Source organism: Empidonax traillii, unplaced genomic scaffold, assembly GCF_003031625.1.
Source record: "Empidonax traillii isolate 1590-97213 ecotype Southwest subspecies unplaced genomic scaffold, ASM303162v1 scaffold786:size292376, whole genome shotgun sequence".
Classification (NCBI taxonomy): Eukaryota; Metazoa; Chordata; class Aves; order Passeriformes; family Tyrannidae; genus Empidonax; species Empidonax traillii.
This window is the reverse complement of record NW_020955979.1, coordinates 145,797-172,321: the sequence shown is the minus strand read 5'-3', so window position 1 is coordinate 172,321 and position 26,525 is coordinate 145,797. Positions and strand designations below refer to the sequence as shown.

Sequence of the window (26,525 nt, the reverse complement as noted above, 5' to 3'; positions counted from 1 at the left end):
TCCTTCCTCCTCCTCCTCCTCCTCCTCCCGGGTCCCGGCCCCCCTCCCAGCAAGGACGGGGCACGGCCGGACGCGCGTCACGCGTGTGCGCGGGAGATCTTCCGGCGGGCGGCGATGGCGGCGGCGCTGTGGGACTTCGGCGTGGGGAAGCCGCGGAAAGCCGGCGGCGACAGCGGCGAGGAGGAGGGCTCGGACGATGGGGATGAGGAAGGAGCGGATGGAGATGCGGGAGGGTTCACGCTGGACGAGGTGCTGCGCCTCGGCGGCACTAAGGTAAGGGACGGGGCGGAGGGAGCGGGGACCACGTGGAGGATGGGACTCCCCATCCCGGGACGGGCCCTGGCGATGGGGTGGGGGTGGGAGGGGGGGGTCCCACGCAGATATTGGGAATGTGTTCTTTGCTCGGGGGGTGGTGAGGCACTGGGACAAGTTTGCCCGGAGAAGGTGCGGATACCCCATCCCTTGCGGTGTTCAGAAGCCAGGCTGGATGTGGCTTTGAGCAGCCCGGTCTAGTGAAAGGTGTCCCTGCCCATAGTAGGGAAATTGGAACGAAATGATCTTTAGGGTCCCTTCAAACCAAAACCGTTCTGGGGGGAGCCCTTGGGAGTCTTGGGAGACCTCGCACTGCACCGGACCGTAACAGCTGTGCACTGCTGCCCACAGCAAGATTACCTGATGCTGTGTGCCGTGGACGAGGCGGGTGAGATGGTGGATGGCGGCAAGAAGGACACGATGGATGACCTGAAGGAAGGCGAGCTGGAGGCGTTCATCGGCTCGCTGGGTCTCAGCAAGTATGCGAAAAGTTGCTTGGTGGTGGAGGGGGATGAAGATGAAGGCGGCAGCAAGGAGAAAGAGAAGCCTCCAAAGAAAGAAAAAAGCAAGAAGGAAACTAATCCGACTCCACTAGAGGGGAAAAAAGAAAAAAAACTCAAGGAAAAGACAAGCAGTGTGAAGGACACCAAGAAGAAGCAGGCTGGTGGTGATCAGGGCCAGCACCCTTCAGCAAAGAAAGAAAAATTGGAAGAAGATTTTGAATTTCATGCTAGGCAAGCAATACTGATCAAACCGGGGGGCAAGTGGTATGACCTGGAATACACCAATGAATTCTCTCCAGAGCCACAGGATCAGACACTTCTGTCTAAGTATAAGGCCCTGGCCCAAAAGCTGTATGAACATGAGAGAGACCTGTTTAAGAACAAGACAGACTACCAGAAGGGGGCCTCTTCGACATGGATGAAAACTGTTGTGTCCTCGGGTACCTTGGCTGACAGGATGGCAGCGATGACCCTTCTCATCCAGGACAGTGCTGTCCACAGTCTTCAGTTTGTTGAGAACTTGGTAAACCTCATAAAGAAAAAGGGCAGCAGGCAGCAGAGCCTCATGGCTTTGGATACTTTCAAAGAACTTCTCATTTCAGATATCTTACCAGACAATCGAAAACTGTGGTCTTTCTCTCAGCGGCCACTTAACAACATAGTGAAGATGTCGAGTGGCAACAGGGATTCCAGGGACAGACGGTTGATACTGTGGTACTTCGAGCATCACCTGAAACTGCAGATAGCAGAGTTTGTGCAGGCGTTGGAAACACTGAGCCATGATTGTCTGACAGCCTCGAAATCCCGAGCTCTGGCAGTTGCCCATGAGCTTCTCTGTAACAAGCCTGAGCAGGAGAAAGCTCTGTTGGTCCTGCTGGTGAATAAACTGGGAGACCCTCAGAACAAGATCGCCACCAAAGCCTCTTATCTTTTAGAGACGTTGCTTCACAAGCATCCGAACATGAAGGGAGTAGTGTGCAGTGAGGTGGAGAGGCTTTTGTACCGGTCAAACATCAATGTGAAAACTCAGTATTACGCCATTTGCTTTCTAAATCAGATAGTCCTCAGTCACGAAGAAAGTGCATTGGCTAACAAGCTGATAACTTTGTACTTCTGCTTTTTTCGGAACTGTATTAAGAAAAAAGATGTTGAATCCAAAATGCTCAGTGCTCTCCTTTGCGGGGTAAACAGAGCTTACCCTTATGCTGAGACTGGTGATGAGAAAGTGAAAGAGCAAATGAACACCTTGTTTAAAGTTCTGCATCTGGCAAACTTCAGTACCAGTGTCCAGGCCCTGATGCTGCTGTTTCAAGTGATGGATTCTCAGCAGACTGTGTCGGATAGGTACTATGCAGCACTGTACAAGTAAGTGGCAGGTTTGCATTTTTTTATATAAATTTCATTTCGTGAGATAGTCACCATGAATTTGAAGTTGTAGAAACATTTATTTTGATTTTAAGGTCTTTCTAATTTTGTGCTTAATTGGCTAAAAATTTCTGATGTTTTGTATCAGCTGGAATCTTTAGATGATTTAATTTGTGTAGTTAGAAAACCTCGTGTTATGAAAGAATTTTTTTTTTGTCCCAGCTGATTGTTCAGACTCTTTATAGGGTCTTTACAGGTTTCTGTTTAATTGATCAAAGGGAAGTTGCTGGTTTTTTAAAAAAAGAACTCAAGTTCCCCCAGACTGTGGAATGTATTTAAGGTCCTTACTGTGCCTGACAGCCAGGAAAAAATTGGGGTAGAAAATGAACCTACCAGTACATATGTCTGGTCTGATTGTGAAGCATGCTGATTCCTAACCATTTTCTTTCTATTTTTTTTTTAATATCTCAAATTTTGAAACTGTTTTGAGTTGAACTCAGTTTATTTATGCTTTCTTACAATTTTTTTGTTTACCGATGCATTTTTTTTTTTTTTTCTTAAATCTTCAGTGTCTCATATATAGGCAGAAATATTACACAGCTGTTGACAGTTCAGGATTGATCATAATGATTTTGAGTACTGGGGAACAAGCTGTCACTGGTCTTTTAGATGGCACTCTGAAAAATGTAGATAATTGTTGTTAATAGCAATTGTTCTGCTACCTGCATTATGACAATCAGCAATGTTTTCTCCTGTGTGTTCTACAGGAAGCTTCTAGATCCTGCTTTAGCAGCGTGCTCAAAGCCATCCATGTTTCTTAACCTTGTCTATAAATCTCTGAAGGCAGATGTAGTGTTACGGCGCGTGAAGGCCTTTGTGAAGAGGTTGCTTCAAGTCACTTGTGGACAAATGCCACCCTTCATTTGCGGAACCCTGTACCTTCTGTCTGAGCTTCTGAAAGTAAAACCAGAGTTAAGGGTCCAGTTGCAGGATCATGTGGTATAAAATGATTTCTTTGTCTCATTTCTTTTTCACCAAGAGCTGTTTATATAAGCACCTTCCCCTGACCTGTTTATTAGTAACGTAAGGTTTTGCTCAGGTGTTGTTTCTTGAAGTGGGGAGGAACATCACATTTGCGTGCTCAATTTTAAGTCCCGTATCAAGGACAAAAATCTGTATTTCTTAAACATTGGCCATCATTTATGTAGATTTTTGGAAGTAGCTTAAGAGCAGTATGTGCATTTTTCTAAAAAATCAGAATAAATCTGGAAAGGAAAAGCTGTTTGCTAACATATTTTGGTTTTTAGGAGTCAGATGATGAAGAGTGCTTTAAGGATCAAGAAGAGGCTGAAGAGGCTGAGGAAAAATTTGTGGATGCAGACAAAGAAGTAGAAGATAAAGAGAGAACGACAATGGAAAATTCTGCAAAACCAAATAATTCAAATTCAACAGCCTCGTGGGTGCATCATTTGAATATGGGAGGTAAACTAGCAAGAAAATGTAATTCATTTAATGTCTAGCATTCCATAACAGTGACGTGTTGATCAAGAGTTGTTTTAAGGTTAAGTGACTAAAACGTTATTTTAATTTTTAATTTGAAGTTTGATTGAAAGCAGTCAGAATAATTTATTTCTTAGCTCAGCAGTGATGAAGAGACTCTGAGTAGTGTATTTCACTTTATGCAATTTGCAATAAACACATAAATTATGCCTTAGCAATAAACAGACTTGGAATTTTTTTTGCTTCTGTGTTCAAACACCTTCAGAGCAATATATCCAGAGTTAGGATGTGTAGCTTCTCATTTGCTTGTCAAGTTTGCTAGAACCATTTCTCCAGCTTTGAACCTGTGCCCAATTTCACTCCTTCCTGAAGACCTTTTGGAAGAGGGCAGGGGTTTTTCAAGACCTTCCTTGGAAGCACATAGGAACTCCACCTGTGCCCTGATCACACACTGGTGAAGGGCAGCTGAATGTAGCCTTTACCTGCTGCCAAATGAATCTGTGGCCTGTCCAGCTGAGAATGATGGGCAGCATTGCTGTCATGGTGAAGTGAAAATAATACTCTTGTAAAGTTGCCTAAGAAAACTTAAGATATTTTCCTCCATCCCTCAGGCAGGAAGACTGGAACTACATATGATCCTATGCACCGAAGTCCTTTATACTGTGGTGCTGAAAGTACAAGCCTGTGGGAACTGAAGAAGGTAGGGTGTTCTTACCTTGGGGTTACTGTGTTTCTTAGGGTGGCCCTTACATTAAGAGAGGAAAATGAACTTGATTATTCTTGGAGTAGCTCTCTGGGTAACATAACAGAAAGTTTAAAGATGATACATTGCTCAGCTTTAAGCTTGTACATGTTCCTTACAGTGCTGATATTCCGGAGGAGAGAATAAGAATTTTAAGTGGAGATTTGGACAATAATGATATTTTTTGGCGTTTGGATCTTAACTTTGATCACTAAAGGTTTTTAGTGTTGCATTAAATCAGATTGTAAGTGAAAATGTATTTATTTAACGCAAACAAAAGATTAGAACTAGATGTTCTTCAGTTGTTCAAGGGCAGAGCACATCAGCCTTGCCACTGCTATGTGTATCTGCATGTTATTTGATGAGTTACAGAGCAGTCTTATGACATAGTGGTGTTGTCAAGAGTCTGATATGTCAGTGTGAGTAATAACTGCATTTATTTTTTTAAGTAGAAATAAATAAATGATTCATGTTTTTCAGCTTTCTGAACATTTTCATCCATCTGTGGCCCTATTTGCAAAAACAATTTTAGAAGTAAGTAGTGTTTAGCTTTGAAGTTTGATTTTTTTATGGTATGTGTCTTTTGCTGTTTGAAAAAATACATTATAAAGTCTCCTTGCACTCTGTGGGTAACTTGCAGCTCTGCAGAACTCTACCATACACTCAAATGCTATGCTTTTCATGAAATTAAAGTGTTTTATGCAAAGCAGAGTGCTCACAAAAGTTCTAACTTTGTAGAAATGTGGGTATTATATGATTCTTAAAGCTTTATTTATATATCTTTTTATTTGACTTTTTTTTTTTTTTTAATGTGCAGAACTCTACTGTAGGAACAAATTCTTTTTTAAGCACTTTTGCGGTACCATGCCCAAAATACTCAAACCTACACAAATACATATTTAAAATATTTATTTTCCATTTGAATGTATGGTGTCCAAATGATGCTGAGTATTAACGGCTACTAGCAAGTGCCTTGCAAGGCAGTTCATTGCTGAAACAAAGCAAAGGAGGTGTTTTTTATTTAAGGAAATACTGAAATTGCAAAAATCAGAACCAGTTCAGGGTTATGTGATGTAATATCCCCAAGTCTTTGTCTTTTTAAAGTATGGTTTAATGTTATTCTTGAACTGATGGAGTCCTCTGTGTTTAGATGTTGTATTTCTAAAATGAAAACCTTAATGTTATTTGGCTTCTCGCTTCTTTCAGGGAAATCACATTCAATACTCTGGGGACCCTTTGCAGGATTTCACATTAATGAGATTTTTGGATCGCTTTGTGTACAGAAATCCCAAACTCAGTAAAGGCAAAGGTATGCACCTCTCTGTACATATTAGCATGTGATCTTGATTATAGATGCTGTCCAAATTCTCATTCTCTCAGATTGCCTTTGCCAAGTATTCAGGGTGCATGTGGTGCAAGAGGAGTGGGATCAGTCTTCAGGGCTGCAAGAGAAATGTCTGCAGCCAGAACCAGCTGGCAGTCACACACTGCTGACCCTCACACTCACAGTGCAGAATAGCTGACTTGGCAGGAATAAGCAAGTGGTAGGGGAACTAAAGACTACAGAAAGGTTGAGGTTGGAAAAGATCTCTGGGAGGTCATGGACTCCAGAGCGGCGGCCACCTGGAGCAGACTCTTTAGATGGCTTTTAAACGTCTCCCAAGAGTGGAAACTCCACTGCCTCTCTGAGCAACCTGTGCCAGTGCAGAGTTATCTTCACAGTGAAAACATGTTCCCTGATGTTCAGATGGAGTCTCCTGTGTTTCAGTTTGTGCCCATCACCTCTTGCCCTGTCACTGGGCACCACTGATAAGTGCCTGGCTCTTCTTTACACCCTCCCTTCAGGTATTTATATGCATGGATGAGAACCCCCTTAACCTTCTCTAGGCTGAACAATCGTAGCTCTCTCACACTTTGCCCACAGGAGAGATGCTCCAGTCCAGTCCCTTCATCAGCTTAGTGACACTTTGCTTGACTTTCTCCAGTATTCCCATATCTGCCTTATTCTGGGGAGCCCAGACCTGGACACAGTGCTCCAGGTGTGGTCTGATAAGTGCCAGGAATACTGTAAGCCTTCTTTGCTTCAGGGGCACAGTGCTGGCTCACAGTCAGCTGTGTGTCCACCGGGACTACCGGGGTATTTTCAGCCAAGCTGCTTTCCAGCTGGGCAGCCCCCAGCACATATTCGTCACTGGGTTTGTTCCTCCTCTAGTGCAGGACTTTGCACTTCCCCTTGTTGAACTGCAGGAGGTTCCCCATTTGTCCGGCCTCTTGAAGTCATATGAATGGCAGCCCAATGCACTGGCGTAGCAGCCACTCCTCACATTTTTGTATCGATAGGAATGAAATAATTTATTTCTGATTTATATTCTGATACAGAAAACACCAGCAGTGTGGTAATGCAACCAAAGAAGAAGCAGTTTATGAAAGATATGCAGAATCTTGCAGGTAAGTCAACTCCTTCTCAGTTAACATGATGGCTAAAAAATTCTGGATTGGTTGTTGTAGACATGTTATCTGCACTGTCTGTGCTGTTTGTTGTAGAAGTAGAAGAGAGTTCTGTCCATCAGGAGTGCAGTGGTGGTGTCTGATGTTCAGGATCGGGTCTCATCTTCTTGTAAGGGTCTATGGAATCTCCACAGCTGAAATTCTGGATCATTGAATCATTCTAAGAACAAATCACGTGGGGAAAGGCAGTTATCCTATAGCCATTTTTACTCTATTATGATTGAAAAATGACTTAAAAACCTCAGAAAATTGATCTGTATAATTATTTAAATCACATTAAGCTCTTTTATTAAATGATACGGATTACTCCATACAATGCCACAGCTGCAGCTATTGTTATGATCAGTGTAAGGTACCTTTGGCACTGTTATTTTGCTGAGAGCCTTCCTGCTTCCAGAAAGTCTGCCTTTTCCCTAGTCCCACTGTTTCCAATAATTAAAAGCAGGATTTGGTGGTAAGAACCAGCAGTTAAAAAAAAAATCAGGGTAAACCATTGTTAAAACCTGCTGCTTGAGGGCAGAAGAGTTATCATCTGTGGTAGAGGCTCTGTAACATTCCCAGGGATGTACTTTCTTCTGACTTTGGGTCTGTTGTGTTACACAGAGGTTTTAGTTACACAGCTTAGTTGATGTAACTTTATGACTGTTAAAGTACGAATTTTAACCTAGAATGCATTTGAAGGTACAGTTTATTTGTCACATTCTTTAGCTTCTTCTGAAGGAGCAGACTGAACATTTAGAATTTGAGGAATTTAAATTTTCTACAAATTAAACACTTGATAACAAAAATTTGGATGTATTAATACAGTTACAAAAATCTGCAGTTGCTGCATGTAGCTGATCTCTGCTGAGGCTTAGAGAGCTGAGATTGCAAATCCTCGGGTACCTTCTACTGTTCATTTGAAGTATTGCTGTGAGTGTGCTGATCTGGTTTCAGAAACTTGGACAATATTATAGTATATTCTCACAGAGATAATTAGTAGCTCGTTTTCCCTCCATTTACTTCTGAGGAGGAGGAAGAGGAGGAGAGGGGAACGTATGAGGGTAAAAATCTTCTCCGCAGGGAATCCTAGCTGATCTGCTGTTGCAGGGTCATATTTTGCCTCAATTCCTCAGAAATGGAGGCAAATTGAGGCTCGATCCCTTCCTCAGTGTGCTCAGCTGGTCCCGCCCTGCAGCTGCTGACAAGCATTTCTAGTGCCAGGAGTGGTGGGCAGAAGCAGTTCCAGTGTTTTAGAGCGTGACAGCAAGTTCATCTTACTTCCTACCTTTTTTCCCCCGTTTTTGTTTTAAATGCATTCCTGCTGTAGGTGATTGCAAACTCCCCCTTGCTGATACGTAACTTAGAACATGATTAGGGCTTTGCCTCTTCAGTTTTTCCGTGGGGTCTGTTCCCACTGAAGTATCAGTATATACACTGAGAACTACTAGTTTGAAGAGGTTTTGAATGAGCTTTGCTTCATTTAAGAGATGACCCTGGGTATCTGTGTACTTCTGTCTGTGCATGCTGCTTAACCTCTTAAAATGATAACAATCATTTCAACCCTAAGTAAAATCAGTTTCTTTTCTTGGTTTTGCAGTCAACAGTAAGGAATTCCGTACCAAAGATGAAAGCAAAATCCCAGTGGATGAAGTGTTCTTTCACAGGTAATGAAATGCTTGTGAATGTTCATTTTAAGTGTTGGGTTTTTACTGCAGTGCCATTAAAACCCACTACATTTTCAAGTATTCTCTGATATTTCAAGTATTTGCAAATGTTGGTTAATTTGAGTGACTTAGGATGATAGTGCTTTTCTGGGACATAATTTTGACATTTGTCAAAAGTGCTTAGGAAAGAATATCACCTATGAACAAAGGTAGTCAGGAATTGCAGTCTAAAATTAAGTAAATATCTTGTGGGTTGTAGTTCTTGTGCATTAGAAGTATATTTAAAGAAAGCTGGAATATACCTTGCTTACATTATTAGCATCAAACTTAGAATAGAACAAAAAAAGTCAAAGGAGCTACTTTTCAGAGTATTTATTTTTTATTACTCATAGTTCTTTCCATTTCTCTAAATTTTCTTTCAGAGTATGTTACAAAAATGCAGTTATAGCACTAAAATTGGAGTGATACACGTTTGGCAAAGACTTGTTTTTGTTAGATCAAAATACCAATTACCTATGAGCGTTTCCTTAGGAAATTAATGTTTGAATTAACTTAATTCATTTTTTTTTTTAGTTCACTTAGAGTGTTTTTGTTTGGCTGGTTTGCTTTGTTCAGTATATTCATTGCTGTAGGGACCTTTAAACATTTTTGAACTATCAGGTTAATGGAACTTACTAATTTTAATTAATTTATATTATAATATTTAGGAATATAATATTAATAAATAAATAGTGGTGTTAATTTCGAGATTAAAGAAGAGCAGCTTAAAAACATGCCCCTCTCTGAAAAGTCAACAGTACTGTTACAATGAAGTTACTGAAACTGAGTACAAAATACTCTTTTGTATATGATCAAAATTGCCTTCTGTGTTTGGTATTTCTTTAATACGAAATGAAGGTGAAAAAGTGGTTTAAAATGGCTGACTGGTAAGAAGGTAAAACTATGCATCCAAAAGAATAGGGCTGTGGGAGAAAATTTAATAAAACTTACTGGGTCAACATCTTTTATAGTTTTTTTCCCCAATTATATTCAAGTTGCACTTCATCCTTTCTTCCTTACCTGTCTACGGCAGATTTTTACATCTTTCTTGTGCCTTTTCGTGTTAAAACTAACTTCTGGCACCTTTGGCCAGTGAAATTTCATTGTTTTGAATCTGACAGTAGTGACTGACTCTAAGAAAAACAAAGGGAATATAAATCTCTTGATTTTATGTGTGTTTGAAGCCATCACAGTTTTCAGCTGTGATGGTTTTCAGCAGTTCTCAACATGCACAAGAAACATTCTGCAGGTTATTTTTTTTTTTTTTAAGTTATCATAAAGATCATCACCTGTAATTTTGTGTCTGAGAGCTGTACATTATTTCAGATTTTATTCAAAGTTTGATAAGAAGAGAGAGAAACAAAGGCGTCAGGATGATGAAGAAAGTGTGGAAGACGTAGATGATGATGAATTTGAAAGAGTATTGGGTAAGGTTGTGTTCTTCCTTGCAGCAACTATCCCAGTGTTTCCTGCTTTTTCACATTATTAGTTTATCCTTTTTCTAGTTCATATTGCATAAAAGAACAAGGTACAGGGATATGGAAATGGAAGAAAACTGTACCATTCTATGGTACTGCAGCCAGCAGTTCCTGTGATCCATTGTGTAAGCCAACTGGATGACCGTCTTGTAAAAGAGGTCTTGCTCACACCACTCCAGTAGTCAACTTGTTTGAGTGGTTGGAAATCATCTGATTTTGAGCTTAAACCTCATCAGTGGCAGTTCATGCCTTTTTTGTTCTTTTCCTAATGTAGTCTGAGTAACTTTTTCTAGCAGCACGCTTCCATTTTTTCTTTACTGCTTGGCCTTTTTCAATCTTGCTTGCAGTTTCTCTCATTGTTTCTAGCATATTTTATGAGGTTATTTGTTCAGTAAGGTCCTTGGTGTACTTCTGCAATAGTCTGAGCTCTTCCTGAGTCATGTACTTTGTTTGCTTTGGAATTAGTGTAGAATTTGTTCCAGAATGTAAATTTGCTTGTGTACCACAAAATGTCCTCTATTTTATTATTTCATATTTTACTTATACAGTAATATATGCATTTAGAGAAAAGAAAATGTAATTAGCTCTCCATAACTGTTTTGTGCAGTATTTTTAGAGAATTCTGAACTCTCATAGCAGAGTTCTTTCTTAGTGACTCAATTAATAGGGTCTTTGTTATGACAAGAATCTGTTAATAATTGCATTTGTCTTTTTATTGTTAGTATCTCTAATGAAAATTTGGTTCATAAAATCAAGACCCTCTAATGTTAGTATTTACTTTTTGAAACAGAACAGCTGTAATTTTTGAGATTATTTTTTTAATTTCCTTTTTTATGTAGCAAATTATTCCAAAATGAATCCTATGATAGGAGCTTTCAACCTCTAGTCTGCTTCCTTTTCTTAAAAAAATACAGTGAATACTTCTGATCTGAAAATGAACATACAGATTAGCTGACAGGGCATTTGCTTGGGTATCTTAATTTAGGTTTTGTTCTATCTGACTGGGTGCAAGTGTTTCAGACTTCTGATATCCCACCTGCCACCTAAGTTGTATCACTTGCCAGTTGTCTGTCTGTGTCTGTCTGCTTCCCTTGTCATCCAATTCTGGTCATAAATTACATCCTGGATAAAATAAAACTCCCATTACTTTTCAAAGAAAAGTATTTTTCTCAGAAAAGGTTCGTTCAGCTTTAGGTAACTGTTTGTGGATTTTTTCTTACTATAGGAGCATGAACCTTTGGTATCAGGGCCCATTGTTACTGGTGCAGATCACATAAACTGTTTAGGAAATGATACCTAAAAATTAGGTATTTTGCAATTATAGAATCATAGTATGGCTTTGGTTACCCCAAGACCTTAAAGATCATCTAGTTCCAGCCACCCTGCCATGGGCAGGGACACCTTCCACTAGACTAGGTTACTCCCTATTAAATGTGGCCCTGAACACTGCCAGGGATGGGGCATGCACGCATTCTCTGGGCAGCCTGTCCCAGTGCCTCAGTACCCTCTCAGTAAAGAATTCTTTCTTAATATCCTAATCTAAACATACCTCTTTCTGTTTGAAGCCTTTCCCCCTTGTCCTGTCACTTCACGCTCTTGTCAAAGGTCTCCCCCCAGCTCTCTCGTAGCCCCTTTTAGGTACTGGGAGGCCACAATAAGGTCACCGTGAAGCCGTCTCTTACCCAGGCTGAACAATCCCAACTCTCTCAAACCTGTCCTTATAGGAGAGGTGCTCCAGCAATCTGGTCATCTTTGTAGCTCTCCTCTGGACTTGCTCCAACAGGTTTCCCTACTTGTTGGACGCAATGATTTAATTCATATTTCTTTGCTTGCTTTGTAATAATAATTTGTTTCCTCCCTAGATAATTTTGAAGCTGCTGATAATGCCGTTATTGACCAGGACGACCTTGATTTTGCTGGGTAAGACTTCAGATTGGTTCTTACATCTCGTTTCAATAGAGTTTGACTGTGCAAAACTGGATAGACCTTCTTCAGAAAGACTCAGAATATCACCTTGCAAAAAAGGCAGTAGCAGTTGAACGCTGTGTAATGCTGTTTTTCCGCGTGTCCCCTAATGGATCATGATGATCCTGCAGAGCTTATGTTTGCTGGCTTGACATGTGAGAGACCTGTAGTATGTTATTTGTACAATGGAGTGACCCATTAAGCAAGGTAAAATCTTGTTTTTCATTGCCTCAGGTTTCTCTCTGAGAATTACCAAGGACAAAAGGAAGCACCATGAGGCATAATGGTTCTACTGCTTTAAGGACTGGTTGTAACCAGACCCAGCACAGTAAATAAACGTTGTGGAATCCAGGGTCACAGAGCTCAGTTCTCAGGAAGTTAGCAGTTTCATTAGTTATAGAGTCATCAAAGTTGGAAGAGACCTTTAAGATCATCGAGTCCAATTGTAAATTATTAAGAAACCTCTTTTTTTTACTCCAAGTATCTACAATACAGTTTTTGAATTGGCACAGAAACTTTCCTTGGGGTAACAGGAGAATTGAAGTCTAAACTCCTAGTGAAACCGGAAAATTTTTATGATCTAGACTGGTGTTTAGCAGAGCAGTTTGTGTGCCTGATAAGAAAGACTTTCTGAAAAGGAGCAAAGATAGAATACTGAAGCTGACATTTCTGCTAATTTCAGAATAGGATTCTCTCCAGAACTTCTTAAAATGGTTGACTTCTTTAATACAGTTCTCTATACTAATGTTGAAAACATACCTGAGTGCATAGTGCATATATCTTAGGTCTCAGCCTACATTTACAGTAGTTTGCAGTGATGCTGAACTTTTCTAACATGGTGTTTGCCAGTAGGTGATGTCACCTGGATCTAAACCGTATTTTGCTGGATGAAGTGCTAAGCTTGTTACATCTTTCTTTAGTAATATAAAAAAGAAAACCAAAGGTGGTAAGAAAGGCAAAAGCAGTGAAGAATCTGGTGCTGACTGGGAGGATTCTGACGATGAAGATGAATTCAGTGATCTGGATGATGAGGAAGTCTCCTTAGGAAGTATGGAGGAAGACTTTGAAGAGGATATGGATGAAGAGGGAGGTGTATTTATGGATGTGTCTGATGATGATAACAACCTAGGTAAAGTAGCATTTATTAGAAAAAAACAGGAGAAAAAAAGCCATAAAAATATGTTATATAATACATAATTACACATTTAAATTCTGATTTAGTTACCTAGGTGGGGAGTTTGGATTTTAAGCAAAGAAATGACAGGTCTTTTTTTAGACAATGAAGTCTTAAGAGAAATATTTCCTGGCAGTCTCCTAGGCAAGAGTGGGATTTAGGCATCTGTGTATAAAAACTTGCAAATGAGACATGTTTCTTTCATTCTGAGAACATGGCAGTAACAAAAGTAGCTTTCTGCACAAATAACTGGCTACAGGAGGCAGAAATATTAAAAGATCTCAAAGAGAAAGATATAAGAATCGGGTACTTAGCAATTTTCATATTTCTTCAGAATCTTAATGTTGATTTTTTTAGATGAGGTAACTTTTATGTAAATTGCTGTCTCACAAGTAACAGCTTGCTCCTCTAATACAGCTATGCACCCAAATTTTTATTACCACTATAATAACTGATTCTTGCACCTGCATGGTTTTATTTATTCAAACAAATAGCAGAGTTTACACAGAATATAATGTATATGGCTGGAAAAGCACAGATTAATGGAATATTTCAATGAATAACTAAAGGCCACAGGAAGATGATTCAGGGTACAGGAGATATACTGTTTATATAGCTGTTAACAGATTAATCTTTCATGAGATTATTACTTCACCAAAATTACCAAGCAGACATCCAGGGTTTACATAATGCCTGCTTTTAGCCTTTGTATTTTATGTATGTTAGTATCATTCTATTTTGGTGCTGTGGAAAAAACACAAAAAGGATGGCACAGCACTGACCAATTTTTAATTGTCTGTGTTGAGGAAATCCAGATTTGGTTGTGTGTGCTGTTTTTTAAAGTAAAGACTTGGACCATTATGACAAATATGTCTAAAAAGAAATTTTAGCCTCTGCTGTGCTATAAATACATGTATGTGGTGTGAGAATCAGAGATTGATTTGTATCTTTTTTTCTTTTTTCTGTCAGATCCAAACAAGAACAAGCAATTGAAGTCTGTTACTAAAAAGGGCAAGAGAAAGAAGAATGTGAATTTTGAGGGATCACTGGAAGGTAAGAAAACACTGCCATAATTTCCATCTGATAAAGCTCAATACAAATACAGAGTCTAAAAAATTGCAGAATTTGAGGGGTTTGCTACAGTGTATTATCTACAGTTTTCGATCTGGATTCAGATTTGAATAAACCTCAAATAAAAAGGGGGTTGTCCTCAAGGCAGCTTGGCTAATTCAGAGTGACAATCTGCTGTTGAAGGAGGGGAGTTGAAGGAGGAACTTCTGAAGAAGGATGGAGTCGTACTGGTGGTTTGTACATCTGTTACATCTGATGCACGGATTTGTGCTATTTAGTTCTCAGAAACCTTTTTCTCTTTTTTTCTGAGGGGAGGTGGAGAGTAAAGGTTTCTAACATAGCTATTTTAGATGGTCTCATTAAATAGGTTTTAAAAATTAAAAACATGGTAACACTTTGTTTTAGTGTCTCTGTGAACTTGAAATTCTGTCTCATAATGTATTTTGTTTGAAGGAACCAACCGAGTAAAGAAGAAAAAACGCCAAGATGCTGGTATACTGGCATCTGCGGAAGAGGTGAGTGTGATTGGTGCTTAGCAAAAAGTGGTCAAGCGTTTTACTCATTTCTTTGTAATAAAATACTAAAATTTCTCTCTTTGAAGTTTGGCTATCTGCTGGATGAAAACGCCGGGTCCAAGTTTGACAATATTGGAATGAACGCCATGGCCAACAGAGATAATGCAAGTAAGTGCACGCTACAAAGAGCAGATAGTTGTAATGCTGGTTTAATTCTTTCCCTTCAGATTCTGTACTTGAAAAGATGCACCACTTTCAACTGAAATACACAGCCAGAAACCACACAGTTGGGACAATAGCTCAGCGTCAGTAAAACATGACATAGTTTTCTTCAGCTGCTCCTAATGCAAGTGTTTCTAGCATTAGTAAAGTACAAATCAATGTCTAGAGCTTTGAGATGGTAGGATTTGTTTTGTGGAGTGAAAAAACCCCAAAATTTTCTCAAAAAAAAAAAAAAGTTCACTTGCACTTTATTTAAACGTTTATAAATACAGTAGCCAAGTATTAACTTCTACATGATTTATCTGTATGCCACATCTTGGTAAGAGGTATCCATCAGCTCCTTATTTCTCACTTTCTCTCCTACAGATGTCAAACAGATCCAGTGGGAAATAGAGCGTGACAAGTGGCTTCACAACAGGGACGTGAAAAGCATCATCAAGAGGAAGAAACAGTTCAGGCACAGAGGGCTGAAAAACAAGTACAAAGGCAAGAAATCAAGAAGATGAACTGGGCACTTTGATGTAGACATTTTAAAAATAATTATTCAAAAATATTTTTTAAATTAATCCCACATTTTTCTTACTTCAGTTCTTGCTGCTTAACCATGTCATTTGGTCATTCTCTCTTATGCCATGAATTCCAGACCACTCGTTGGATTGGTAATAAACTGAAAGATAGGAAAATCCAAGTTAGACATATCTGAAGAAGAGCCACTTTGTGATTAGTTTTATTGGATATACACTCCTCCATTTCCAAGGTCTCTATCCAACAGCCTGACACTCCAGCCATGCCTGAGCAAAGCAGTAAACACTTCTGCAGTGTCTCCTGGAGTAAGTTTAAGGCAGTAATAACACTGGTTTTATACATTAAGATGAAACAGAAGCTTCAGCCATCCTTCTGAAGCCAACAGCTGCAAACCTACCTTCCAGAATTGATGGAAACCTCTTCTGCATTGTGTATCTGAAATCTGTCAAGAAAGGTAAATCAGTTACTTTCCCAACATATTTTAAGGTAATTAAATGCGCTATTTTTATAACTAGATTCGTTTTACCTAAATTTGTTTGAGCTCTTTATTTATAACCACCACTATGATCTGAATTTATTTTTTAAAATCACAGACTGTGTTGAGGTTACTTGTACATGCAGCCCTATCATCACTGTTTTCTGAGCTTCCTCACAAATTGTGATAACCAAATACAAGTTACAGATACACAGGAAGCTGAATGCCTCTTGTCGACAGACATGCAAATAAAAACTGGGAAAACTGCTTCATTTCCTTATGCAGCTTTAGGTGTTCAGTGAATCCTTCTGTGGGCCGCTCTGGCAACTCACTAGAAAATCATGGTAGCTTTATGCTATTGTAAGGATTTACAGCAGCTCACAGAAGGATGTTATCCATTCTAGTGTTGGAGCAAAGAAAGCAGTAAAAGCCTCACTCTGAGCTCACTGAGCTGTTAGATGAGCTCACTACACCTTAGAGAACTGCAATTTAAGAAAGTCTACCTATGCATATAAAAACAAGGATCTAGAACTGAAAAGGAGGGGGGAAAAGAACTGTGAGTGCTCAGTACCAAGTTACCACGACAGGTTGAAACATCCGTTCTCCATGGGTTTGTTATATATTTCTTTAATAATAATGCAAAGAAAAATAGCCAAACAACCAGATGCCATCTGAATCCTGGAAAACAAATGCAAACTGATGTAGTGTAGGCGAAGTTCAGCTTGAACTTGGCATAAAGGCCACAATACTGTTGAAATGGGTGGACTCTTACCCACTCGGCCAAAGCAACAGCTGCCTTTTGGTAGCAGGACAGCCTGACTTTTCCTGCAGGGACACAGGTCTGTCAAGCTATTGTTGCACCCTCCAGATCCCTGGATGCAAAATAAGGCCATTGCTCTGCAGAGCAAAGATCCTTCCAGTAACTAATCTTATTTCTGTGCTCCCTAGGCATGGTGGTGTAAGTCTGTGAGGCTTGAGGGACTGAAGCTAAATCATCTGGAAGACGATGCTGGCTGGCTCACGCCAGCCGGGTCTGCCCTCAGCCTGGGAAATGTCAAATCCCGGAGACCCAGACGCAGCCGAGGCGTCCCTTCATGGGCTCAGCACCAAATGCCTGAAGCAGGGCTGATCAACCCCTGCCTCATTTACGGACAGCCTCTGTCCTTTTTAAGTCATTATTTGAGCCCTTGCTGTTAACTATAAGAAGGCGCTTTGCTCGCGCTGCGGTGGCGTGCTGCCTCCCCAAGGATTCCCCGGCGGGCTTGGTTTTGTAAAACCTAAAACAGCTGCCGGTTCTTCGAGACCTGCCCTCGGGGGCCCGTCCTGCGCGCCTGCACCCACACGAGCCGGACTCCTGACCCCAAACCGGCAGGTTTTCCTCGCAAAGCCCGGGCGGTGCGCGGTGCTCCCGCGGCGGCCCCGGCCTGGAGGAGCCTCCCCTGCCCTCCTCCCCCATCCCCGCCGGGGGGGGAAAGTGCGACCTCCGCCCGCCCCGCCGCACCTTGGCTGCGGTCCATGGCGCGGTAGAGCAGCAGGGCGCCGAGCAGCCCCGCCGCCTCCAGCAGCAGCAGCCCCTTCACGACACGCCGCGCCATGGCCGGGGCTCGGCGCCTTCCGCCGGTAGCGCCGCCCAGGTACCCCCCCCCCCACCTCGGCCCCGACATGGCGGCTGCGCCTCTAGGGAGGCGGCGGCCGGCGGGGCGTTGGAAAATGTGGGAGGTGTAAAAGTTTCCTTAGGAGAGGAAAGGATGTCCCCTGGTGTTTGATCTTTGTGTGTGCTTTCAGGCCTAGTCGAAAAGAAAACAGGGTTAATTTCGTGAAGCAGGTAGCGGCTAACCAAGCTCTAGGCGATGTCCGTGCTGTCCGCAAAAACGGGATTCGTTACCCGGTGTGCAAAATTTGGCAGTAATTACACACCCGAGAGAGACTTTGATTATTTGTGTCAGAGTTGCACAAGCCCTGGTGCTCTGGTAGTATTCCAAAAATCAAGCACACCGACTAGCAAAGCTTTTTACTATTTGTACATTTTAGCAAACACAGGAACTAGCGTACATTGGCTACGAGTTACGTAGTTCTGCTATTAACTAGTATTCTATCTTCTACTTGTTAATGATTTTCTCACTTCCCACGCTAACTAATCTACATGCTCAGTCTTTCAATCCTGCGTTGGTGGGTTTCTTGGGTCAGTGGTACATGAGTTGGTGGTCACGATCTTCCCCTGCTGGAGAAGATTTTTTATTAAAAAAATTAAATTAAATAAAATTAAAATTAAATTTTAAAATTACCTCTTACCCAGCTGGAGCTGATTTCAGCACCGTTGCTGAGTGGTCTTTATTAGTTTTTTCCTCATCTTGAGAGTTCTGCCAAATGTTGTGGCCTGCAAATTCTGCATAATTTGTGTACTTTATCAGTGGTACATCCTTCTTCCCAAGCTTTGTTAACCTCCCTCCGAGTCTGAGACCAGTGAAGCATGTCAAGCCCCAAACTTTAAGAAGGCAGTTCTTCCAATGGGTAATTTGTTTTTTTGAACACAGGCAGGGACATCACTTAGAGCCTACTTGTTAGCTGCTCTCTGTTTCAGGATTGAATCTCCCTGCTTTTTTATAAGGCTTGAAAGTACACAAAGATCAAACATCAAAGAACATCCTTTCTTAAGAAAATTTTGCGTATTCCCCATTTTGCAACATCCAGGTGTTAGAAAGACAAGTTACTTGTTGGTAGAATTGCCTTGTTAAGATTAAGGGTTCAACAGCTTTCAATGATCTCAGATCAATGTGGACTAATTAGCATGAGAAATGAGAGAATCGTTAATCGGCAATAGAATACTAATTAATAAGAGAACTAGGTAACTTGTAGCCAGTGAACATAAATGCCTTTGTTTGCTAAAATGTATAAATAGTCAAAAGTTTTGATAGTGGTCATGCAGGTTTTGTCACCCAGCACCCCTTTCTGCACAGAATTGTAAATACATAAAATTGACCTCTTGCCCACAGGGTGAAAGAACCTATTTTGGGACAGCATTCTGCCTACTGGCAGCAGGTCCCACCCACTCACCACCGCCTTTCCCTGCTGCCTGGGGGTACCTGCTGTCCTCACTTCGCTGTTTTAGGTAACACATGTGCCCACCACAGCAAAGGGGCTGGGCCAGGTCTTGTTGCTCCATGTTAAAGGGTCCTGAACAGGTGCCCCAGATGGGCGAGGGAGCATCCTTGCATGGCAGCACAGCACTTCTGCATCATCAGCTGGTAGAGTAGCAGCTCAGATCCTTCTGGGAGCCAGCACTGGTCTGTTTGTGTGTTCCTTCCAGACACAATGAGATGCATCGGGCTCACAGCCGTTAAAAAGGGATCCTAGTTTTATCATGGAGATGTGAAAAAACCCCCAGTACCATGGAAGATCTTAGTATTTAATTGTTTTTAACATGGAAAAGGGCATTAGTATAGACAAGCTCCCACAGATAGGTATTCAGAACCTAAAATGGCAGCGTTCTTTCCCTCTCAGTAGTGTTCTTTCTGTTTAATAGTTTTGTTTTCATTGTTTTTTAGTATTCATATTGCTCTTAACTCATATTATGGGACTGAATTTATGGCCAAAATAAAAGCTCTTCAGATTTTTCTTAATAGGGACTTTATTTTCTTTGTAAGATGCTTTTTCCCCCCTTTAATGTTTTATAAGATAAGATACAATGTTTTTGCTTCTCATTCTTACAGGGTGATTCATTTTCCAAATCTGTTTTCCCTAGTGTCTGAGCTTGCAAGTATTGCTTTCACTCTGAGGGATGTCTTAGTAAAGTAATTCCTCCTCTGAGGATTTTAAGTGGATGGGATCAACCCAAGCAGCAGAAGCCTAGGGTTGTTAGAGAAAACATGGGCCCAGGAAAGGAATTCATTGCATTAGCTTGGTATCAGATGCGTCTCTAGCCAGAGAGGGTCCTAGGTCAGGGTCTCGTTCAGCGCGTAGAATTCGCACTGGTTGGTGACTTCTGATCTGGAAAGAAGCTGTGGTGGATCAGAGGTTTAAAAAGTATGCCTGTAGTTTTTAGGGTGAATTTATAGCAGCTGTGAGATAGAACACTGAATTAAGAGAGGGCAAATAAAAAAGGGGGGAGCTGGCACAAAATGTGAAATGTGCATCTTTATTTTAAGGAGCCCATAATTCCTTTGGGCTTAGGACCATAGTTCTGCTGGACCCTTTAAAGGTCTGAAAGGTCACTTGCCATATATTGACACTGGCTTTTATTTCTCACGCACTCCAGACATGATGCTGATTGCCTCTGAGGTTTAGTAATTCTGTAAACCTCTTGTGCTCAGGGAGAGGGATCAGGAGATAAAGAAAGAGATCTCATGCTGTTAATATTGGCCAGTTTGTGGTAGGGCAGCAGGGGAAAATTTTACCAAAGACCACAGCCAGTTATTCAGTAGGAAAGAGAGTACACAACTCCACAGTTTTCTGCGGAATGCAGCACTCTCTTACCTGGCAGGCACTGGTAGAAAAGCCTATATGAGAGGTTCACAGAAGAAATAGGAAAGCAGGAGGGAGAGAAGATGATACATTTGTGCAGTGCTGCGTAGTTACAATCTGCAGGTAAATATTTTGGATTTTTCTTCCATTTGGATATTTGCTTTTACATTTTCAAACCGTGCTAAATAGGTTTCTTGTCCTAATTTCCAATAGCTTGCAAATTGTGGGGGAAAAAGGCAAGACAAAGGGGTAAAGAATGAAAAGGAAAGATTACCAGCCCCAGTCTGAAACCAGAAATTTCTAGGCTCCTTCTTGCTCATTGATGTGACACTCAGACTCACCAAGACATAGTGTCACCAGGCAGTAATAATAAAAATGTCTCTGCAGGCCTCTTTCCCTCTTGAACCTGGGAGCCTGGAGTCTGGCTTCCTCTGCCAACTTCTTAGGTGTTTTCCGTGCAGGGCTCAAACTCTTTGGCAGCATGAACGTGGTTGATGAAGGACTCACACAGAGGCCATTCAAAAGCTTTCTTTTAAAGGTTTAATATTGCCCTCATGCCTTTTACTTATTATTATGAAGGTTAAATTACAGTAAAGTCTCATTATATTAAAGGTTTTTCCCCAGCTCAGGTGTCTGTAGTAGAGAGGAAAACTGATGCAAAGAAGGTAGGGGTGAAGGTCAGTGGAGCTCTAGGAGTCAGAACTTGCGAGATGGATGAGAAACAAGTAAGAGGATTTAGAGATTAGGAATTTTAGGTTTATCAGTTGTGGGTTGTCATTAAAATAAAATATGGTTTTGTGCACATCTGGGCAGGTGTGGGCACAGATTTGGAAACTCAGTGATTTTGAGTCTGATTCATACATAAATGGGAGAGTGATTTAAATGACATACATCATACAGTGTCATATATAAATATGATATTGCATGGTTTATAAATGTGCTATATGTATTATAAGACATTGAATGACATGTACACATTGTGCATACATTACTGTATAAATGACATGTATCTGCTGCTTCCATCCAAGCATCCTGAGGCACTTTATGTAAGAGAGGGTGGAATTCATTCTTTTCTGGGAATAACTTTCCAATGAAAGCATGAGATTAAGGCTGCTTGCACTGTGTGTTCCGTGTTAGTGCATCTGGCAGCTGTGTTCACAGGGGACTCGCTGCAGGAGGCAGCAGCAGCTCGACAGCTCCATCTCGGTGAACTCCATGGGAAGCCCACAAGGACACGGGGAGGGTGCTGCGGGCCAAGGTGAGCACACTGTTCCTTTGCTCTGTCCTGCCAACAATCATCAGCATCAGTGGGGCAAAGGTGATTCATGGAAACCTTGGGGAAGCTGGCTCCATGGCACAGCTCCACGAGCTGGCCACAGGCTTAGGCTGGAGTGGGATGCAATGTGGGGGAGGATCTACTGCAAGATCCCTTCCGAAGGGTGAGGAGTGGGGAGGCTGCAGGTGTCCCATGGGTGGAAGCTCTTTAGGCACCTGTTCTGGCATATGCTTTATGGAGACAGTCACAGGCACAACTGAGGACAAGCCCTGGCAGTGCCATCGAATAGGTGATGCCATTTTGTCCTTGACCCAGGGCAGCAGAGAGAGGCAAACACTTCCCTCAGCAGAAGGAGTGAAGTTTCTTGCTCATTCCTTCCTTCTCCTACCCAGAACCTTCCCATGTTTTTCTCTGTAAAAGACAGGAAAGCTCCCTTTATTCTGTCCCTGATTGTTTTTATAAATATATTAAAAAAAAATGTAAAGTGCATTGTTGAATCAGTTCTGCCTCCAGAGCTTTCCAAATGCTAACTATTAGTGAATCAGGAAGGTCACAGTTAGGAAACCATCAAGGATCTTGTTAGTGGAAAACATTATTTTGTTTATAATCATTTGAGTGCTTTAGTGTTGTGATTCAATGATTATTATGCTGAATTAATCCACTAAATGAGGAGGCTCTGAGATCTTATAGAAACCTCTGATATGTTTTATTTTGTTCTTTGGGTTTCTTGGTGCAGGCGTGAAATGGCTTATCCAGATTTTAAGTGATTTAATATTCATGACTATTTAGAGTATGCCTGTAAGCACGGAACTACAGTTTATCGAACGTGGAGATCCAGGTAAATATCAACTTAGTGAAAAGAAACTGTCGAAACTCTAAAAATCTGTTGTTTTCTCTTTCCTGCACCCCCGCACACAAGTTATTAAAATGAAGTCATGCAGCAAGTAAGGATATTTCTCCTGAGAGGAGAAAAAAGATAATCTTGGATGACTAATGCCTTTTGATTAGGGGCTGTTTCACACAGGCAACTCTCACAAATCATTGCTGCACCCGTATAATAAACCTGTTCCTACTTGAGGTTCTGTTTGATTCTAAAGAGGATGAAATAGATTCCATCTCCAAGGATTTTGGTAACACATCTGAATTATTATCACCTTCCCAAGTCTATTTTCAAGAACAAAGCTAAGGTGGCCTTTTTTTCTTTTTCCAAGAACAAGCCTCATCTCTCTCACAGCACGAGTGTGCAAGATTGATTTTGGGGCCATGTCCTTTTCTCGCGCCTGAACAGGTGGCATTGGGTGAGAGCTACATGGAGACAGTGGCAGTCTGATGATGCCCAGACTGTCTTAGCACCCCTAAAATTTACAATAGCCTTAGGAGTGCTGTAGTTAACATAAGCAAGGGCAGATGTAGAGCTGTTGCAGTGCTCTGAAATTGATGGAATGATTTTCTTTTTTATGCTACTCTTTCCTATGCATGACTGTGATGGGAATGAATGTGGCAGCAGTATCTCAGGGACATTGGCTGTCTCCTTGCAAAGAGTCACGTGGTTAAAACTTCTGTATTTCTAGTACTCAATCACTGAGCGGTGGCAGATACATAGCACTTACAAGATGCACCACAGATGCAGGAAATAATTGATTAAGGGAGTTTTTTCCATGTATTATCAGTATTTTTTTCTAATGCCATACTTTGAAAAAATCAGAGATGATTGTAACAGCTGTGGTTTTCCAAAGGAGCTTTTCCTAGCGGGGGGTTGGCAAATGGTTCCTTACTATTTGCTAGGTCTTAATTAGTTATGGGATAGTATTCAATGACAATATTACAGTATTTCCAGTTACTTCTTTTTACAATTGATTCATGACATAGTCAAACCTTAGAAGTGATAACAAGGTCTTTACTGTGGTCATGTTATAATTTTATTCTCAGTGTCTTAAATAATAAAATATTTTACAGCCCCCAGTACGTTATTGATTGCAGAATGTTTGGTTATACTCATTTGGATTGCCAGAGTAAATAAGTGATCTAAAACTGTTGACCTCTTTTCTCCTCTTCCAGATAGTAGTGTTGTTTTGAAACCCTAAATATACAGCTGTTTCTTTCATTTTGCCGTTTCCACAGCAATGTGCCAAGCATCCCCAGTTACAGCTCCTGGAATGAGTCCTTCTCAGGATTAGTGAAAGAGAATGGTATTGTTACGGTTACTGATTGTAGCTCAAAAAGCAACACAAAGAAAATATATTAAAAAAAAAAATTGATGGGACCAGTGGGAAAACAGCTGTGCTGTAATTAGTTTACTGATGGTCATACGTCATGATAAAGGAGGCAGCTGAATGCCAGAAGGGGGAGAATGTCCAAAAGATGCTTTGCTTCTGGGTGTATTGCTCTTCCAGGCAAGGGTGAGGGAGTTGCTGGACAATGGCATTAGGTCAAATTCTGACACTTAGTGATGGAGAAAATGCTGCAGATCCAAAGTGTTAATGAAATGGCAGTTTGTTGTGTTTACTCTTTCTGAACATGAGGCCAAACACCTCATTAAGCAACCCACATTCTAGATTTAGACTGATGTCAGGCTTTGTCTTTTAAGAGATGGTTGCATGACAACATAGTAACAGAAGGGAAGCACATAGTGAGATTCATATTTATGTGTGGAAACCATTTACCTACGGAAATTCAGAGGAAGTGTCTGCCGTTCTGTTACAGAGTACAGTACTGTGGAAAGGACGGGCAATTCATCAGTCAGAGAGGAGAAAGTATGAAAAGAAAGTCACACTGATGCTTTTTTCTCTTCTTCACAGTTGGCTGGGGATCCTGTTTTGATCATGCAGTTACCTGGAACAAACACACTGAGGATAAGAATACTATGGCCATAATATACGAAGACCTGAAAGAGGTAAAGCAGATGCTAAATACTGACAGCCAAAACACATTTGAATCCATTCCTTGAAATCTACTGAAATTAAGAAGAAATGGCACGGGTTTCCGAAAGAGCAAAATCAAGTTGATTTTAGCAACAGGTTGAGTTTGGCTATACAAAAGGAGAGCTCCAATGCAACATAGAAAGAATCCAATTAAGGAAATTGTTAGCAGATTGTTAGTAGATTATGGCAATGCACATCCCAAGTGGGTAACTCCCTTTTTTAGAGAAAGCATATTGCATGTCCCATTTTCACTGTGTTACTTTCATAACCTGACTGCCAGTGTAAAGCAGATAGCTGAATTCTTTGGATTCTCCCCAGCAGTTGAACAGGTCCAGGCCATTGCAGAAAGGGACACTTTCCAGGCAGTGAGAGTTAAGGCTCAGGAGATTTATGGTACAGTTGGCTTGATACTTTTCTGCCAAGGTAAATTTGTTTGTATCTTGCCAGAGTGGTGAATGGTAGCTCTTTATCTTGGACAAACAGGAATTTGGATCAGTAGATGATTAATCTCTATGTATAATTTTCAAGGCTGGGTGTTGTTTAAGAAACCCTGATTGTACTTCAGGAATCTCCCACTTGATTTTATCACAGGGCAAGTGTCATTCAGTAAAGCCCTGTATAATATGATTAGCTACAAATAGCAAACCCTTTGGTCAAGACAGGCACTAACCACCAACTAAAACAAAGAAGAATTTTATTTTTGTTTCTGTGAGTACTGGGGATAGCCTGGCACTTGGTCTACAGAATGCCTCCACACATTTTTCTTCTTGGGTTTTCTAAATAACCCTTGTGATTGCTTATTGTGTATTGCTTGCACAATCAACACGTGGAATCCGCACACTCCACAGAGTGATCTGTGTCTTTTAGCCATGGATTAGGGTAGGGTAGAACCTCAGACAACCTTCAACTGTGGGCTCTCCAAAATCTAGATTAGAAGTAAACTGCAGCTTAGGGCAATGTCTGGTTGCAGCACACAAGGCTTTTGCAGTTAAAAGCCCCACCTCTGAACTTTCTGGATTGGTTTCACAGCTGCTGGTCACCTTGTATAGTATTCCGCAGCTGTACAAAGCACACGTCAAAGTTATGAAGGCAGACCAGTAGCTTCCTGTGGTCGCTTTATGTTCACATTCTTTTGAGGACACCAAACATAAGGCAAACATATGAGTGTATTCTTGAGTCAGATGTTTTTTTCTTACAGGAAAAAAAATTTAAAAAAATGGATTATCCCGAAGTATGATAATAAGAGAGAAAAGTTAGTCTTTTGTTTGAAATTATACTCCTTGGTCCTTAGAGTCAAGGGTAATAATTTACTTGTCTTCATTTTCCAGGTGTTTTTGGAGACTGGAAGAATCTGTTCACTGAAGCTCTTAACCAGGATGACGAATTTTAAATGTGCTTAGAAGGAATTAAGCTGAGAGTGAAGTTTAAATCTGATGTGTATTACAAGGCCTGAGTCTCCTTTACATAAAAAAAGCCACTAATGTTCAGGCTGCTTTTCACTCACTTCTGTTTCTTTTCATTCACTTCTGTTTCAAAACAGAAACCAGGACATTATCCTATTTAAAAACTTTGAATATACACGCAATATGCAAACCTGTTTCTGCTGGCCCAACTCACACAAGCAGTCCTTGCTTGTGCAGTTATTATCACTGAGGCCACTGGATTCTCTTAAATGACCTGTAGCTCTTTGGCCTCTCTTGTTTTTAACACTGATTTTTAGCTTTGACTTCTTGTTACCCAGTAGAATGCTGTGTGAAATATATATTTTGTAATTAAACATGCTGAAATGACTCGAGATGTGTTCTGCGTGTTGGAAGTGATTTTCCA

At 40.9% G+C, this 26,525-nt stretch overlaps 3 protein-coding genes across 3 annotated transcripts; 2 read left to right on the top strand and 1 right to left on the bottom strand.

Moving 5' to 3' along the window:
* The first annotated feature begins 82 nt into the window (after positions 1 to 82).
* Positions 83 to 16,584, top strand: CEBPZ (CCAAT enhancer binding protein zeta). Its single transcript, XM_027901474.1, has 16 exons — positions 83 to 273; positions 664 to 2,180; positions 2,948 to 3,179; positions 3,488 to 3,662; positions 4,292 to 4,380; positions 4,903 to 4,956; positions 5,629 to 5,731; positions 6,802 to 6,870; positions 8,510 to 8,576; positions 9,942 to 10,042; positions 11,956 to 12,013; positions 12,979 to 13,187; positions 14,202 to 14,285; positions 14,757 to 14,818; positions 14,905 to 14,986; positions 15,407 to 16,584. The coding sequence occupies exons 1-16, from the start codon at positions 115 to 117 to the stop codon at positions 15,544 to 15,546; spliced, it is 3,201 nt and encodes a 1,066-aa protein (XP_027757275.1). The 5' UTR covers positions 83 to 114; the 3' UTR covers positions 15,547 to 16,584.
* On the bottom strand, positions 15,255 to 17,665 carry CEBPZOS (CEBPZ opposite strand). The gene is made up of 4 exons (XM_027901475.1): positions 17,542 to 17,665; positions 15,963 to 16,007; positions 15,624 to 15,707; positions 15,255 to 15,507 (listed from the first exon to the last, which is right to left on the bottom strand). Exons 1-3 carry the CDS (start codon positions 17,633 to 17,635, stop codon positions 15,625 to 15,627), a joined length of 222 nt encoding a protein of 73 aa, XP_027757276.1. The 5' UTR covers positions 17,636 to 17,665; the 3' UTR covers positions 15,255 to 15,507; position 15,624.
* On the top strand, positions 17,634 to 26,525 carry SULT6B1 (sulfotransferase family 6B member 1). Its single transcript, XM_027901468.1, is given in 10 exon segments — positions 17,634 to 17,674; positions 17,826 to 17,928; positions 21,639 to 21,759; positions 22,514 to 22,624; positions 22,873 to 22,964; positions 23,836 to 23,886; positions 23,888 to 23,966; positions 24,576 to 24,670; positions 24,965 to 25,121; positions 26,027 to 26,525. Coding segments are annotated over 10 exon segments (975 nt in total). The 3' UTR covers positions 26,152 to 26,525.

Bases quoted from the DNA above. Each gene is read 5' to 3' on its own strand.
- CEBPZ (XM_027901474.1), top strand. From the start codon at position 115: ATGGCGGCGGCGCTGTGGGACTTCGGCGTGGGGAAGCCGCGGAAAGCC. The intron at 10,043-11,955 runs GTAAGGTTGTGT...TTTCCTCCCTAG, and splicing joins TGAATTTGAAAGAGTATTGG to ATAATTTTGAAGCTGCTGAT. The intron at 12,014-12,978 runs GTAAGACTTCAG...ATCTTTCTTTAG, and splicing joins GACGACCTTGATTTTGCTGG to TAATATAAAAAAGAAAACCA.
- CEBPZOS (XM_027901475.1), bottom strand. From the start codon at position 17,635: ATGGCGCGGCGTGTCGTGAAGGGGCTGCTGCTGCTGGAGGCGGCGGGG. The intron at 16,008-17,541 runs GTGCGGCGGGGC...CTTTCTTGACAG, and splicing joins CGCCATGGACCGCAGCCAAG to ATTTCAGATACACAATGCAG. The intron at 15,708-15,962 runs GTAGGTTTGCAG...CCTATCTTTCAG, and splicing joins GTTTCCATCAATTCTGGAAG to TTTATTACCAATCCAACGAG.